At 37.4% G+C, this 18,881-nt stretch overlaps 1 protein-coding gene across 11 annotated transcripts in view; it reads right to left on the reverse strand.

Moving 5' to 3' along the window:
• Window positions 1-18,881, reverse strand: part of DIS3L2 (DIS3 like 3'-5' exoribonuclease 2) — a 345,001-nt gene that overhangs the window by 168,083 nt on the left and 158,037 nt on the right. For all 11 annotated transcript variants that reach the window (XR_011495510.1, XR_011495509.1, XM_070489410.1 and 8 more), the window contains one exon: window positions 5,697-5,870. Coding sequence is in view for 9 of the 11 variants with exons in the window: in XM_070489410.1 (XP_070345511.1) it covers window positions 5,697-5,870 (174 nt within the window). In the remaining 2 variants the exon portion in view is untranslated. The remainder of the gene's footprint in view (window positions 1-5,696; window positions 5,871-18,881) is intronic.

Here is an 18,881-nt window from a genome sequence, read left to right on the forward strand (position 1 = left end):
AAAGAGGTTAGTATTATATATCTCTCCTTTCAAGTTCCTATTTCAAGGTTGGTTTTACCTGGAGTGAGAGGAAATTTCTGTCTTTCCAGAACAGTTCCATCTTGAAGATATTTCAATGTTTCTTACCACAACACCCTTTCAGTGCTCAGTATTTTTAGCTCATTGTTTTCTATTTTGGCAGCTGAGAAGCTGCAGTTTGTAATTTTACCTCCAGCTTCATATTTCTTCTTAAAAGTGAATACAATGTCCTGTTTATAATAATAAAATCACTAGTTGGCAGAACGACATTAAATGGAAAAAAAAAGAGAAAGCAATTGGAAAATTTAGAGCAAGCAATTTTAAGTGCCAAGTTTCACATTTGTAATGGTCCGGTGGAGGTCACTGGGCTTCCTTTTTCTTGAGGGAATAGTAAAGAAATAGATATCCACAAGTTCTCCTGTGAAAAACTATAGAAACCACTTCCACTTCAATGACACTCATAGTTTTACTGAAAAGTGACGTGACCTAACTCCCACAATATTACTAACTACAAGAAAAATATAAAAATCAGTTTAGCATGGTATTTTCTCCCTAAAATATTTAAGTTTTCATTTTCCACTTTAATTGCGCTTTTAAGCTTTGTCTTCCTATTCCAGTTTAGCAACAAAGGAACAAAACAATATGAATGAAATTAGAAATAACTGGAGCCAGTCTCAGAAATAACCTTGGGGTTTCTTGGGCTTCTGGTACAGCTCCTTTAAGCAGTTGCCTTGGATATATTCTCTTCCTGATCCCCAAAGCCTTGCAGTATTGGTGTTTTGTTGTTTTTTTTAACCTCAGATGCCCTGCTAAAGAGAGCTGCAGGCTGGTCTAGGCCATACAAGCAGGGATTCTCCAGAGACTGGAGCTGAAGGTCCAGAAAAATGGTGCTCCCAATCACAAGGGGCACATCGCCCCTAGGAGTTCACACCAGCCTTACTTCTTGAAAATTGCTAACCAACCATTTTTCTTTTCAAAATAAACACTATTTCTCTCAACTTCAGTTTGCAAAATATTACCCCAATTCCACTGGACTAAAAAAACTGGAATTTTACTGACATAATTGGATTATGAGGTTTAAAGATTGATGGAACTTTTCTGTTCCAAATATAATTGTTCAAATACCAAACCTAAACGGATATGTAGAAGTCCTTACGTAGCCAGAGTAACACTGCAGGCTCCACGGCAGGGTGGCCCGGCAGGGGGCAGGGCGGGTCGAGACCCGAGGAGTTGTGAGCCCTGTTATAAAAGGATCTGGAAGTCTTAAGGGAACATATCACCTTTTCTGCAGCCACAGCCTATCACTAAAATGAAGACCAGTTTAGTCACTCTAGTTCCTTCTATGCCTGCTCATTTCTCAGACCTCAGCTCAAGCACCAATGACTGTGGCAGTCTGCTCATATGAATATAGGAGCACTTGCCATACTCTGCTATAATTTATTTGAGTATAAACTATCTCACTGAGGAACAATAAAGTCCTGAAGAACAAGGGCTGGGCCTTACTTGCCTTTGTATTTCTAGTGGCTAACCTGGTGCCTGGCATATTTTTTGATGTATACACACATATATAAATAGTATATGTAAATGAATGTGTATGGGGAGAAGAAGGGAGAAAAAGAAAAAAGACATAGAAGATTTTATTTAGGAGTTTACAGTATACGTATTTATTTGTAGCACATGTTTTTTAGCATGCCATGGGACTCATTCCCAGTTCTTTTGATATTCCTAGGAAAATTAATAATGATAAAACCTCTTTGAAGGCACTGGACCTCTGAGCAGGAGAAATCACAATATTACAAACTCTTCTACCAAGTACCTCTCTCCTCTATTACCATTCCATATTTGACTATTGCTTAATACATTTGATTCATGCTCTTCTGCCACAAGACAGTTCCATAAAAACAGAGACCACATCTATTTTTCGTCATTGTTGAATGCCCACTGCCCATGGATGGTGTTCAACAAATACGTGTTGCTTGAAAAACTGAATAAATGTATCCCAAGACCAGCCAAAGAGAAGGAAAAGGTAATTAGATCCAAACACTTCAGCCTACTATGGACTTCTCTTCATGCTTATTTTTTATTGTAAAAAATAAGAGATTAACCAGGACTACATAAATTAACCAGGGTGCCCTCACGCAGTTTGTGGGTCAGCTGGTGAGGTGTGGAGATGAAAGGGGCAGTGTTCCAGGACACAAAGACAATGACCTTGGCACTCTCATTGGTTCCTATGCTTTCAGCCAACTCTGATCAATGGGTATTTACCCATGCCCAACACACGGATTTATGGAAATTATCTCGTTTTAGCTAAACTAATCCTTACAAAATAGGCAAGTGGCTAAAAAAAGATTATTGCAAAGATATACAAATTGAAGATAATGCTAAACTAGTAATACTTAGACTACTAACACCAGGAAAATGGCAAAGTTGACTCTTCTTCTACACCTAATATGAATTCATCATCAGCCAGATTATGATTTCAATACAATGACTGTCCATCACATGATACCTAGCAGATACTTAAAAAAAATTAAACACACTTAATCTGTCCCTTGAAGGTAAAGGTGACATTTTAACAATGAGAAAAAAAGTTACTGCTGTTTGAAAATAAAATAAAACACCAACTCAAGTTTTAAAGATAAAATTTTAAGAATGGATATTTTGAAATGTTTCCACTGTTATACAATTTGGGAGCCTAAAATGATCTAAATGTATAAACTACAAAACTGCTCCTATCTATACACTTAAACTTTCTAATAGAACTTTCTAACTAGTTTTTAAAGATGCCAACTGAAGAATAACCAAGAATTATGAACCTATTTTTTAAAAACCTAAAAATGCGGTACCTTTCAATTAGTCCACAAGAACTGACATTATGAGAGAGAGAAATTTATTAGCTGGATTTCAAAATGAATCTGAATATAACTGGTGAAGAGGAGTGAAAAATGAGTCTTATGATTTAGTAAGCTCAGCTCACTTCTTCCCAAGATAAGAAGCATCTTTTTCAGTTATGATAACCATTAAAACCAAAATCAAGTGCCAAAATATACAAAACTTAGAATCAGACCTTTGAGTTTCTATATCACAAGTTGTTAAAACAAAATAATAATAAAAAAACACTATTCAATCACATTGCTTTCACCAAAAGTAAAATTATTAACATGAACAGTTTTATATATATTTTTTAAGTAAAATAAAATATTTTAAAATTTATTTCATTCTCAGTTTTCCATTTTTATGTATGTTTATAATGTACTTAATAAACTAGTAAAGCAGTAAGTACACTTATAATTTTAAAATAAGGAAACGTTATTGGGACTGCATGTTCAATGAAGTTTAGAGATTACTACTTTCGGCATCAGGAAGCAGTTGAAAATTTTAAGCCAAAGGCGTAAAAAACTCAGACTCAAATTTTAGAAACATAATCCTAGAGATAATAGGTAAGGAGAAAGTGTTTGGAAGTTAAAGTGATTTTTTAAAAAAAATCCCTGTTACTCTGCTAAGAGCAGAGAGCATCCCATAAGCTCCCGGTGTCTTTGGATCCTTTCACAGGACACATGGGTATATTTTAGGAGAGACCTTCTGTGGTCTAACCAAGAAGGCAATGGGGCCAAAGAAAAAGAAAAGGTGGAGCCATAAGACGGGAACCTAGAGCAACGCTGGGCTCTATAACTGCTGAAGTGCCTGACTGCTTATCTATAGGCTGAGTCAGACTAGGAAATGCTGCGCACCTCTCTTTCCAGATAGTCCCATTTATAATTTTTAAAGGTTATTTTTTTAAATAATTTGAATAATAGGGCAATTTATAAAATGAAAAGTAAAATATCATCTAACTCCTACTACTCTACAGACTCCATGCATGGGCAGTCACTGTCGACAGTTCGATATATCTCCCTGCAGACTTTTCCTGTGCACGTACACTTTTATGTGTACATATATATGTATGTGTGTATACACATTTATACAGTTTTTATATTATTTTACTTTAGAAAGAAATAGCCTCATTCATATTACTCTGAAACTTGATTCTTTCACTTCGCAATATACAATGGCCATCCTTTTAGGACAGTCCACGTGGATCTAACTCCTTTTTGCAGCTGCAGGGAATGCTATTTTATTGATATGACTTACATTATTTAAGCATTCCTTTATTGATAAACATTAGCAGTGTTACTTCTACAATAAAGCAGCAACAAACATTCTTGTATATATTCTTGCACAATTCTTTGAGGAAGATGGATTCCTGGAGGTAGAGTTTTTGGGAGAAAGGTACATTTGAAATGTTGATAGCTACTGTGAAATGGCTATGCTAACTTATACTTCAAACAATAAAGTTCAGCCATTCATCTTGACGTTCTTTTCTCATTAAAATGTTTTATAGAGTCCTAGATTTAAGAAAAGATGTCTGAAAACCAGCCCCTCAATTTGTATATGACAAAACAAAGGTTCAGAGAGAGTAAGCTTATGGGCCCAAGATCTCAAAGCCCCTGACAAGATTACTCACTGGCAGGAGGGTCTGTGAAGAGTGCTTATTGCTGAAAGCTAGGACAGCAACTTGAGTTAACTGACTTCAGATACAATGTGTGTTCTATCAGAGCTACCAACAAAAAGGAAAGGGGACTAACTGTCATCTCCTTTTCCTTGCCTACCCTCAACAAGAAAAGCAAAAAAGGCAGCAAATTCCTAAAGGACACAATAGCAAGATGGAACACAGAAGAAGGATTCTCAAACTAGGTGGAGTAACGGGCACCAAGAGCTGAAGGTATCATAAGTTCAGCTGCATGCAGCGAACAAGGGTGGCAGAAAAGGCTCTGACACGGGATGACCTTAGCAAAAAACCTTCCACAGCCTCAGTGGGTTGCATGAAGAGTTTCTTGGTTCTAAATATCTCCATGTGGCATCCAAAATGAATGCCAGTTCTGAAACCAAATTCTGAAGAGAAATATCAGAAAAGAACTAACATCCCACAATGAAGAAACATCTTCAAAGAAGATGTTGTTATAAAAATACCACAAAAGTACTTTCCAACAAATTCCAGACCTAAAAGTAAAGCTTTAAAATGAAGCTCCAAGCACAGAGAAGTCTTGAATCCTTTGCTCTGTGCCCGAAGAGGCCCATTTAAAGGAAGGCTCTTCTAACCAGATAACACTGTCTTAATTCAACCAGACCTATGGGGCATAGCAATGAGAAAAGAGGGTAGCAACTGTAACTTTTGAAATTAGAATGGTCTAGAATAGGGGTCAGCACACTTTTTCTATAAAGGTCAGAGAGCAACTATCTTAGGCTTTTCAGGCCATATGGTCTTTGCTGCTCTTGTAGTATAAAAAGACAGCCATAGATAATATATAACCAATTAAGCATGGCCGTGTTCCAACGCAACTTTGTGGATGCTGAAATTTGAATTTCATATAATTTTCATGAAAGATTATTCTTTTCTGACTTTTTTCAACCATTTAAATATATAAAAACCATTCTTAGCTCATAGGCTGTACATAAACAGGCAATGGGCTGGCTTTAGCTTGCAGGCCATACTTTACCGACCTCTGGTACAGAGCACTTAATTCTCAATTGAACTGAACTTGAATGTTTGTGAAAAGATGGCAACATCTGAGCCCAGCTCCTAGGAAGGTTAAGTTATAAGTTATAAGTTTAACTCTTAAAGAGTTTCAGATATTTACCTTAAATCTCTCCTCTTGTTGAATTCCTCCGGTGGAATTGTCCAGGGCAGGCCTTGAGGGAGACATTCTAGAACTTCTGAAGAGAAATCAGAGAAATCCACACCATACTCTGTTAGTATTCCTTCTGTTTCAGGCTCGATTTCACCAGCCTGCCCAAGACTCTTAGCCAGCTGCCTGCGGACAGGACAGAGAGGAACAACTCGTTAGTGAACAAGTAAAATGTCGGCACCTGTTTCCTCTCTAAAAGTGACCCCGGAAAGTCTTCGAACCCCCTGTCCTTCCCCCAGCAGGAACTCCACTACCAGTGATTGGGGGGCCAAGCAGAAGGACAACGATACTCTTGTCCTATTAAATCCATGACTACAATGTAATTTTACCTTTCTTCAGGCATTCTGACCTGGGGCATGGGGCCAGGTGGCTTTTCTTAGGACCCCTACAACTGTTTTTCACAGAGAAGTCACACTGATATTGTTAAAAACTTTTCTCAATTCTTTCTCTTGCAAACACCTTTAGAGACAATTCTGATCAACCCAGTTTGCTGTTAAATCATTAGTTTCAGAGTGCCTATTCCTTAAGTCATGCTCACTAATTAGATCTGATGTTTATATTTATTTCACAATCCTACTAATTTCTACCTTAATATTTTTAAATATTTTATCTAAACACAAAAGTAATATATATTCACTGTAGAGAAGTTGAAAAGTATAGAAATGCACCAAGAAGAAAGTTAAAATTATCTGTAATCCAGTCACCCAGCAAAGTACCATTCACATTGTAGGGTACTGGTCCACTAAAAGCAAAATTGCATTTAAAAGGGCATTTAATAAGATAGTCTTGACATCATGAGTGGGGCTCCACCTCTTAGAGGGCAGATCTCACTCTTTATCTGTGGGTTATCTACACATACATCAAAATTGATAGCTCTCCATTCTCGTAAGTATTGGCATGCCACATACAGACCACAAGTCTAAAGTTGTGTGTTAGATACAGACAGTCAATAGGAAATGTGATATGAGTCTCGAAAGAACTGCCTTTGTAGAGGGTGTTGGGGAGAGCAAAGATGGACACCCCCTCTGTTGTGCAGGTCTATTCATCCACCAGCGTGATCTAGGAATCCACCCTCAGCTATTCCTGCAAGGAGTTTAGCTCTGGCATTAGGGCCTTCTCTGGGGCCATTCAATTTCTTTGAAGAAGATTCTGTTTCCTTCCTAAGGGTAGATGCCTGGCTGCCAGAGTTCTTAGGTGCACAGTGGTAGAGGGAGACTGGGAATGTGGTTGCCTCAGATGCAGACTTTTAACAAATTCTCATCTTTAGCCGTGCTACTAGAACATGGCAGTGGTGGCAGCAGGGCTAGCCCCATTTCTCACACACCAGCCAAGAGAGACCAGCCCACAGTTGACACATATGCCTGCCCACCAGCATAGGCTCTCGGTACCCTGTGGGTTGACCTGTGGACTCTAGGTAGCCTGTAGACTCCTCACATACAACGTGGACTCAGACCAGTGCCTTCTCCCCAAACTTAGGTGGTGATCTCCCAGGAAGCACAACAAAAAGCCAAAGACAGCAAAAATACAAGGAAAAAAATAACAGGAGGCTGGCCCTGTGGCCGAGTGGCTAAGTTTATGCACTCTGCTTCAGCGGCCCAGGGTTTCACACGTTCGGATCCTGGGCGTGGACATGGCACCGCTCATCAGGCCATGCTGAGGCAGCGTCCCACATGCCACAACTGGAAGGACACACAACTAAAATACACAACTATGTACTGGGTGGATTTGGGGAGAAAAAGGAAAAATAAAATCTTTAAAAAAAATAAACTAAAAAATAAAAAATAAAATAAAAAAATAAGAGAAAGCTATCTGGAAGATCCACAAATATCTGGAAATTAAATAATCCATGGGTTAAAGAAGAAGAAAAAAAGAATTATAAAATATTTTGAACTGAATGAAACATATCAATATTTGTGAGAAGTAGCTAAAGCAGTGCTTTGAGAGAAATTAACAGCATTAAATGCTCATATTAGAAAAGAAGAAATCAATGATCTAAGCTTCTACCTTAAAAAACTAAAAAAAGAAAAGTAAATTAGACCCCAGATAAACAGACGGAAGGAAATAATAAAGAAACAAGAATCAATGAATTGAAAATGAACAAACAAGAAAGAAAACTAATAAAATCGAAAGCTGATTCTTTGAAAAGAGAATAAAATAAGTTTCTGGTTAGAGTGATTAAGAAAAATAAGGAGAAAAAGTCACAAATTACCACTATCAGGAATGAGAGAAGGGATATCATTACAGATCCTACAAACATTAAAAGGATAATAAGGGAATTAAAAATGACTTTAAGCCAATAAATCCAATACCTTGGATGAAATGGATAAACTTCTGGGAAGATACAAACTGCCTAAGATTATTCAAGCAGAAACCAATACTTAAATAGCACTATATCTGTTAAAGAAACTGCATTCATAGTTTAAAATCGTCATACAAAGAAAACTCCAGGCCCAGATGGCGTCAATGATGATGCTACCAAGTATTTGAGAAAGAATTAGTACCAATTCCATACAATTTCTTTCAGAATATAGAAGAGGATAGAACACTTTTCAACTAGTTTCATGAAGCCAGCATTACCTTGATACCAAAATCAGTCAAAGGATTCATCAGATCAATATCCCTCATGAACACCAACTTAAAACTCTTACAAAATACTGGCAAATAGAATTCAGCAATATATAAAAAGCATAAAACATCATGACCAAGTAATTCAAAATTTGTCCAACATTCAAAAATCAATATAATTCATATTAGCAAACAATGAAAAAAACACACACAATCATCTCAATAGATGCAGAAAAAGCACTTGACAAAATTCAACATCCATTTATGATCAAAACTCTCAGCAAGTGAGCAATAGACAGGAACGTCCTCAACTTGATTAAGGGGCCCTATGAAAATCCTAGATCTAATACCACACTTAATGGTGAAAGACTTAACGCTTTCCTCTGGACCAGGAAGGAGATAACGGTGTTCACTCTCACCAATACTATTAAATACAGTATTAGAGGCCCAGTGGGTGCCATAAAGCAGGAAAAAGAAAGAAAAGGCATACAAATTAGAAAGGAAGACTTCCACATTGCATCTAAGTGGGCCAAATGACTACAATTCCCATCATAGAAGTGACCAGCCTCCTACATAATGCCTAGCCTCTGTTTACAGAAGACTCCTCTCACTCTATGAAAACCAGTAGCCAGCATACTGTGTGTAATTTAGACTCTTCCTCAACTCAAGACTTTGAACATGAAGAGAAAAATGCAAAGACAAAGAAGGGCTCAGGATTCATTCACGGCAGCTAGAGTGGTTTCTAGTGATTTTAGTGGTGGTGGCAGCAGTGTCTAGTGGCAATGGTGTCCTGCAAGAGCAGTGGAAAGAACTGTTGGCATTGTCGCCAATCCAATCCTGATAAAAGATGATGGTCGGACTAACTGGGAAAAAATATTTGCAAGTCATACATCCAACAAAGGCTTAATATCCATAGTATATAAAGAACTCACACAACTCAACAACAAAAAATCAAACAACCCGATGAAAAAATGGACAAGAGACATGAACAGACATTTCTCCAAAGAAGATATATGGATGGCCAACAGGCACATGAAAAGATGTTCATCATCGCTGATCATCAGGGAAATGCAAATCAAAACTACACTAAGATATCACCTTACACCCATTAGAATGACAAAAATAACTAAAACAAATAGTAACAAATGTTGGAGAGGTTGTGGAGAAAAAGGAACCCTCATACACTGCTGGTGGGAATGCAAACTGGTGCAGCTACTATGGAAAACAGTATGGAGATTCCTCAAAAAATTAAAAATAGAACTACCATACAAGCCAGCTATCCCACTACTGGGTATCTATCCAAAGAGTTTAAAGTCAGCAATTCCAAAAATCCCATGCACCCCAATGTTCACTGCAGCATTATTTACAATAGCCAAGTCATGGAAGCAACCTAAGTGCCCATCAACAGATGACTGGATAAAGAAGATGTGGTATATACATACAATGGAATACTACTTAGCCATAAAAAAGAACAAAATCGTCCATTTGCAACAACATGGATGGACCTTGAGGGAATTATGTTACGTGAAATAAGCCAGATAGAGAAGGACAATCTCTGTATGACTCCACTCATATGAGGAATTTAAAAATGTAGAGAAAGAGAACAGATTACTGGCTACCAGGGGCAAGGGGGGTGGGGGGTGGGCACAAAGGGTGAAGGGGTGCACCTACAACATGACTGACAAACAATAATGTACAACTGAAATTTCACAAGATTATAACCTATCATTAACTTAATAAAAATTAAATTAAAAAAGACAATGGTTGGACTTCTTGTTCTTGGCTCTCTAGAGTTGCCTTCATTCCCACTTCGTTTCAAGCTGCTAGAGCCTCTTATTGTTTCTGTGAGCCCTTCAATATTCTTCCAGTAAATTCCTTTTCTGACCAAAGTTGTTTTCTTTTGTTTGCAACCAACAATCCAAACATCTGAAGACACAGGCCTCAATTTTCAAAATGCCAATTAATTTTCAAAATGACTATTATCTAAGTTCACTAGAATGAAGTTCCCATTGAGGATTTGGGGGACCTGTTGTCACTGCCTTTGAAATTTGAAGAATATTTTGGAAATTAATTAGCATTTTGCAAATTAAGGGGATTTACCCATCTAAACCATTTATTAGTCTCACAGGTTTCTGAGGTTCTGTTTTCTACATTCATCTCTTAATACTGATGTCTTTAACTATCTGGGTTCTTGGTTGTAAGCAAGAAACTAACTCTGGTTGGAAAATAAATTTATTGGAAAGATATCACAGAGCTCACAGAAACAGGGAGAGACCTGGAGAACCTGAAAAAGGGTTGGAAACAAAGAATTACATGATCCACCTCTAAATTCTTGATTCCAGACTAAGACGAAAACTCAGGTATTTCCTATGTATATCAAAAAAGTATTTTGAATCTCTTGCAGCTGCCAGGCTAAGACAGGAAAGAAACTTTCAAAGGGTGATAAATCATTATATCATTGAATTCAGGGTCTCAGTAAGTCTCTCACATGAGGAGTGGGGATACTAATCAAAAAAAGTGAGACTCAGAGAACCAGACCACATATATATACAAGATATTACATAGGAGGATGTAGAAAGGTCTCAGTACCTTGGATGCCTAGTTCCAACTGACCTTCCATTGTCATGAGTCATAAGTGGACTACCATAGCATTACTCTAAGGGGTAGTCTCTGAAAAGGCAATAGAGCAGAAACTTCCTCCCTGAGGGCAGAACTTCAAGCAATACATCCATGGTCTACTCTGGCTGAGGAGAGATGGCCTGACGAGCAGTGGCTACAAGTTTGGCCAGATGGATAGAGACCTGAAAGAAGAAAAACTGGAGGACTAGTAACAAGGACATCTGGGGAAAAGATATGTGGATGAAACGGACCTACTGAAATAAGCCCAGAGTATGACTATTTGTGTTCCATGAGAATGTTCAGCAAGACTTCCACTGCGGAAGCAGGATGATCTGCCCTGAGAATGTCAACCAATCTCCTCCCCCAACCACTGCAGTGCTTGCTCAATGGGCACAAGAATAAAGCATATGGTAGCAGGAAATGATCTCCACAGCAGGGACTGCCTCTCACTAATGATACCTGGCTACCACCCTTGCAGGATGCCAGTTTGCCAGCAGCAGCAACCAACTCTGAGCCTCTGATACAGAACCCTGGCAGGAGGACCCACCAACTCCTTGATAGCAGGTTTGCTGTGCTCTTCTATGATGAAAGGGCGGTAATCTCTCTCTAGAAGAAGAAACACTAATTCTAGGTTTGGGTTTGCTACCGTCATTGATGCTACCCACCGTGCTTGTATAAACACCACAATCCATAGATTTACCAAATATCTTTTAAGCTATTATGTAATCTCACTCAACATTGTTTGTAATCAAGGATTTCACCATTTGGAAGTAGCAACGCCCACTGAATTCACTCATTAGAATGGAGTAATAATGTACTAATGGACTAAGTTGGAAGGCAACACCTTGTGAGGTTGGAGTGCTATCCTTTAGGATACAAAATTGCTCTTAGTATCTTAGAGCCACGCACATGGCCTGGAAACCAAGGGTGCAAAGGAGGAGTTGGGCCTTTCAATATCATACTTAAGATCCACTCACAACAATACTCACCTCTATAGCTGAGAGGTTTTATTGCCTCCAGGGACACAGCCGTGATTCCTCTGAATTGGAATCTGAGTTTCCAAGAACCCCGATTGATATAACAAGGCATAAAACATACCACCCACTTCCTTCCCGGAAAAATATACTTGCAATTCAAGCCAGTTGAGAGATGACTCAGAAGTAAGGATTCAAGAATGGCAAGCAATAATATAAAGAGGTCAATCATATATTATGTTGAGACATATGAAATTGCCAATATTTGACCCTTTTTGTTTTTACTATAAAACTCAATTCACATGATTCTACCCAAGAGCGTTAAAAATCACATAAAATAATTACCCATATATATAATCAGATAGCATACATAGTTTCTGGGAGAAGTAGAAACAATGAGGTATATCATATACTGGTTTTTAGAGAACTAAACTAATATGAAAAGAAACATTGTTATATGTGGTAGGAGTCTCAGTAAGTCTTTGTCAGGCAGACTTAAAACCCAGTGGGAACCCTACTCTTAGCTGGTGAGGTCAGAGTGGCCAAAAATGATTACCTTATGCTTGAAGAGGAAGAAGGCCTAAAAACTTGAACAAAAAAGTATTTTATAGGGGCTGGCCCCGTGGCTGAGTGGTTAAGTTCGCGCGCTCTGCTGTAGGCGGCCCAGTGTTTCGTTGGTTCGAATCCTGGGCGCGGACATGGCATTGCTCATCAAACCACGCTGAGGCAGCGTCCCACATGCCACAACTAGATGGACCCACAACGAAGAATATACAACTATGTACCAGGGGGCTTTGGGGGGAAAAAGGAAAAAAATAAAATCTTTAAAAAAAAAAGTATTTTATAATATCCAACTTTTAAGACATAACACTAAAATCCAGAAAGAACTCATTATTTAAAAATGGGGAGAGAGGGAGAGAAAGAAGACATCCCAGGCAGTCTACTGAAAAATACTGCATGTAAAAAAGAAGAAAGGAAGTGGCAAAAAAAATGGCAGAAGGATAAAAAAATACTCTGTATGTATGTGGACACAGACATGACAATCTTGACAGACGATACTTGCAAGAACTCAAACACTGGTGAAAATATCACCTTATTGCATAAGGAATAAATAAGTCACAAAAGGAGATAAAAGCTAGTGTTTTAGACCCAGGAAATAAGTAGAAAAGAACAATAAAAGCGTCACAAAAATGAAGGTCATACAGAAGGTAAGGAAGAATGGACACTATTTGAACAAAGTAAGGATCACAGAGAAAAAGCTCCAGAGAAGTGAAGAAAATGAAATCAGAAAGTATAAAGAGTTAAAAAAGATTCTAGAGAAAGCACACAGACGTGAAAGGCAGACAAAGGAGATCCAACATTGGCAACACTGGTGTTCCTGAAGGAAGGAACTAGAAATACGTAACAGAAAACATCTGCAAAGATATCATTCAGACAACTCTCCTGAAAGAAGAGACATTTTACAGATATAAAGGGTATACAATTTCTTAGGAAAAACTAATGAAGAAAATCACCACTGAAACGGATTCCAGTGAATTTGCTAGATTTCAAAGATGAAGATTTCTAAACATTAAGAACTTGGAGAACACAGTTCTCATAAACCCTTTCTGAAAAACGAGGTGATGAACTACGGCCTACCAAGAGATGGAGAAACTTCTCCAAAAAGACAACCAGAGCTGAGTACTGGATCCTCTTCTGTGGGGATGGGAAGTGAAAAGGAAGGAGATCATAAGCAAGCAGGTGATGACGGACCTAAGATTAATTGTCGGAATAAGTCATATCAGACATTGGACCTGTACTGAAATTAAGAGAAAAAGAAATTTGTCTTTTACTTTATTTTATTGGTGCTTTCTGTTCTGGCAAAAATTTTCACCAGGCTATATTCTGAGTCCAAAGAATCTTGCTTTGTTTACTGAAATTACAACATGGCTCATAAAGACAAAATTATATTTTGGTTATGGGTTCCAAATGTGATCAATGACTCCAAGTTTCTATTAGTAGTAATTAACATTTATTTTACTAAGTTCCAGAGAACATTTCTCAAGTACCTTATTTAAATAAATTTATCAGAGATTTTTATTGGAGATATGTTTGACAGCAGCATAGACTTGACAGCTTGCAAGAGATAAAAATCTAACAGGTCAGCATGCTTAAAGAGCTTATGCTTTGGGGCCTTAGATGCCCCAGAAAGAATCCTATGCTGTCTACTTACTCATAAAGTCTCCTGTCACTCTGAAAACCAGAATATCTCGAGATCTAAACAAAAGCAGAATCTACTAGGGAATTGACTTATACATTGTGCATTTGTCTTACAGAAGGGTTTGTTTTTATTTTAATTTCAGTGTATATTTAAAATGAATACTGAAAGGGGGCTGGCCCTGTGGCCAAGTGGTTAAATTCGCGCACTCCGCTGCAGGCAGCCCAGTGTTTCGTTGGTTCGAATCCTGGGCGTGGACATGGCACTGCTCATCAAACCTCGCTGAGGCAGCATCCCACATGCCACAACTAGAAGGACCCACAACGAAGAGTATACAACTATGTACCAGGGGGCTTTGGGGAGAAAAAGGAAAAAAAAATAAAATCTTAAAAAAAAAAAAATGAATACTTAAAGTGACTTTCCCTCTCACGCGTTATAGTTCAAATGTTACAGTTTTCTAAGTAGTTTCTATGTCTTCTAGTCACTGTCCAAAAAGATGGCAACAGTTGCTTTAAGACAACTATAATTCAATGTTGCACCAAAACGTCTGGCTTTTCTCTTAAAAATCACACTTCAGGGGCCCACCCCGTGGCCAAGTGGTTAAATTCGTGCACTCCGCTTTGGTGGCCCAGGGCTTTGCCAGTTCGAATCCTGGACATGAAGATGGCACCGCTCATCAAGCCTTGCTGAGGCAGCAACCCACATGCCACAACTAGAAGGACCCACAACTAAAAATACACAACTATATACCAGGGGGCTTTGGGAAAAAAAGGAAAAATAAAATCTTTAAAAAAAAAAAAACAAAAACACACTTCAGCCTACTCTGCATTAAAATATATCCTTCAAAATAACTTAGAAGCTCTCACAAGCCAAGAGGACCCCAAGGAGATATGACAACTAAATGTAATGTGGGATCCTGGATGAGAGCCTGGAACAGAAAAAAGACATTAGATTTTTTAAAAATCAAGGATTTCTGAATAAAAATATGAACTTTAATTAATAATGTATTTATATTGGTTCATTAATTGTAACAAATGTACCACACTAATATGTTCATAATAGGGAAAACTACATGCCGGAGTATATGAGAACTCTCTGTACTATCCTGACAATTTTTCTGTAAATCTAAAACTGTTCTAAAAAATAAAGTTTATTCTAAAAAAACTTAGAGTTGAAACAGAATAAAAGAAGTAATCTAGATTTACGATAACAGGTAAATGATAAACTAAATCATGGCACATTTGTTCAACTGATTATGCATTTTAGAAAAATAATTTTTAAGATGTAGCAAAATAAAAATGACTACGACATAGAATTTAAGAAGTGTTATATAGGTGTAGTATAATTTACGTAAAAACATTTACGAAAAGAGAATACCTAAAAATAGTGCTGTTTTCGAGATAGAGGACTATGAGTGACTTCTCTATTTTCTAAACTTCCTTTAATATCATAACATTGGCTTTTTTTAAATTATAAATTGTGGAAATATTTATCATAATCTAATAAAAACTGTATTGCCCAGCATTGGTTGCCTACCCAACATTCACTCCTCTCTTCCTCCTTCCTAACAGAAACCTAATCTTTTTCACACAGGGAATTCATCTTCAGTTCCAGAGGCATTTCTTCATTATTCTAATAAAATCAGGGCATACGGGCCAGCCTAATGGCCGAGTGGTTACGTTTGCAAGCTCTGCTTTGGTGGCCCAGGGTTTCCCCAGTTCCAGTCCTAGGCACGGACATGGAACAGCTCATCAAGTCATGCTGAGGTAGTGTCCCACATGGCACAACCCGAAGGACCTACAACTAGAATATATACAACTATGTACTGGGGGCCTTTGGGGCAAAGAAGAACAAGAAGAAGAAGAAAAAAGATTGGCGACAGACGTTACCTCAGGTGCCAACCTTAAAAAGGAAAAAAAAAAAAAAATCAGGGCATAGTTCCCCTGGAGATTGTAATTAATATCATGGTTGGCAGGCAGGATTGGCCCCTCCCCTGTCGGATGGGATGAAGAAAGCACGTAGCCTGACCTTACTGGCAGCCGTCTTCATGGCCACAGAGAATCTACAACTAGATCATTGAAGACAGCAAAAGGCTATCTGACAACTTTATCAAGTCACTGACAATACTGGGCCTGAAGCCTGCCCAACCTGTGGACTCCCACTTATGGGAGACAATGTATCCCCTTATGATTGAAGTCACTTTGGGTCAGGGTTTTCTATCACTTGCTGCTAAAAGCATCCTAACTAACAGAAATATTACAAAATATCTTCCATGAGAAGTAAACTTCCCTGTCCCTTCCTTCACTCTGTAACAGAAAATGTAAAGCATTTACTACCAAAAATTAAATCTCAGGACTGTTCACTTCATGTATGTTGTAGGCATTCATTACATACCGACACGGTACTGCTGGTTTTCATCCATAAAAATACTACAGATGGCTCCTTCCTTAAGCAATATATTCCTATCTTAAAGGCATTCCCTTTATGACTTCCATGTTGAACTAGGTCCACAAAACATACACCAAGTTCACTTTACTTTCATGGAGCAGAGCAGCAAGGCCAGGAAGTCATCCCTGTCCCCAGAGCAGGCCTCCCTCCTCCACACATCACTCTCCTTGGTTATATCTCCTTTCTGGCACGTGTCACTTGCTAGCTGTGTCACAGTGCTTTAGGTACATCTCTTCATCAATGGATAGATCATCCTAAAGAGAATAAACATTTCTTTATTTCTGTATTTTACACTGAGACCTGTACATCTTAGGTGGCCAATACATGTTGGTTGAATGAATAAACAAATAAACAAATTAATACTTTTGAGCCTGGAAAAAAAGCATACTATTCTTCCTTGAAACTCCAAAGGAAAACTAAGAAAACTGAAGGCAGTAAAAACAAACAAAACCCAAAGACACATATTTAGGTAAGAGTCCTTTAACAACCAGCTGCCACATTAGCAAAATTATTAACATATCAAAAAAAAAGAGGAACAAGAAAAAAATGTCTGCTACTATTGCTTTTACTCAAAATTGAACTTTCATCACTTATTAGTATGGAAAATATCTCCTCCCCAATTGTGAATTGCCAGTTCAGGAAGAAAAAACAAAAGTTACAGGGATTAGAATGGAAGAAACAAATCTGTCACTACTTACCATTGATATTATTATCTATATGAAAAATCCAAAGGAAACTACATCCAAAGTATTAAAATTAATAAGAAGATTTAGCAAGACAGCTAGATACAGAATTAGTATACAAAAATTAATTGTAATTCTATACAGCAGCACCAAAAACTTTAAAAATTCAGCTTAAAATGCCTGTTCTTCAGAAGATAATCATTAATAACAGGAAAAGACAACTCATCAACTAGGAAGAAGATATTTTCCACATCAGTAACTGCTAAAAAGATTACTTTCCAGAATATATATTCTTTAACTCCAAAAAATCAAATGACAAACAGCCCAATTAAAATTGAATGCTAAAATGAGTGGGTGAAAGTTTAAGTAGAAACAGAATAATTGCATAGTCTCAAAACAAAAATCTTCCCCAAAATATAGTATAATAATTACAAGGGGAAAATAGTAAGTTGGGAATCCTGGCAGAGACCACCTTAGCCTAGTGATCAAGGTTAACATCACCAGCAATACATACTGACATCATGTACCCCCGATACGGTACACATCACCTCTGTGGTAATCTCCCGGTAATGCCTAATCTCAATCTAATCATGAGAAAACATGAGACAAACCCAAACTGAGGAAACTTCTACAAAATCACTGACCAGTACTCTTCAAAAGTGTTAATGTCATGAAAGACAAGACTGAGGAACTGTCACAAACCGGAAAGACTATAGCAACATGACAACTAACTGCAATGTAGGATCCTGGACTAGATTCTGGAACAGAAAAACGAACTTAGGGGAAAAACTGATAAGATCTGAGTAAGCTCATACTTTATTTAATAGTATTGTGCCAAGGTTAATTTCTTAGTTTTGATCAATATTCTGTGGTAATGTAAGATGTTAACATAAGGAGAACTCTGTAAAATTTTTGCAATTTCCATAAATAACCTAAACAAAAAATTAACTGTTATAAAAATGAGTAAAGACGACATTTCCTAGAAGAGGAAACATAATGACCAAAAATATAGGAAAAGATACTCAATCTCATTAGCAATCAGAAAAATGTAAATTAAAATCATAATGAGATACCATTTTGCACCCAATTAATTGGCAAAAATTGAAGAGTCTAACAATATCAAATTGTTGATAAGAATGTGAAGCAAGAGAACCTCTCATACACTGCTAATAGGACTAAAACTGACTACAGCCACTTTGGAACATGGTTTGGCTATAAAGCTGTAAAGTTAAAAGTGCACATATGTGTGATACAGTAATTGTACTCTTCAAGTCTAGAGAAACTTGGGTTAGTGAGCACGGGAATGTTTGTAGGAGCACTGTTTATAATAGCAATACCTTAGTTCAACCCAAATATCTTATTGCTAGATAAATTATGATATATTTTAGGAAATGGAAATATGAATTAAAATGAATGAAATATATAAATATATCTTAGAAACATAATATTAAATAGAAAAAAGCAAGTCATAGGAGAATATACGTAGCATGGTATTTTTTACAAGGTTCAAAAATCAGCAAAACTAAACAACATTTTTAGTGGTATAAATATGGGTAAATTATAAAGAAAAGCACATTCCAATTAGAATGTTTGAGGCACTGATTACCTCTAGAGGAAAAATTTGGGGTTAGAATAGAAAGGAACAGTGTTG

Source organism: Equus asinus, chromosome 19 (genome assembly GCF_041296235.1).
Source record: "Equus asinus isolate D_3611 breed Donkey chromosome 19, EquAss-T2T_v2, whole genome shotgun sequence".
Lineage (NCBI taxonomy): Eukaryota > Metazoa > Chordata > Mammalia > Perissodactyla > Equidae > Equus > Equus asinus.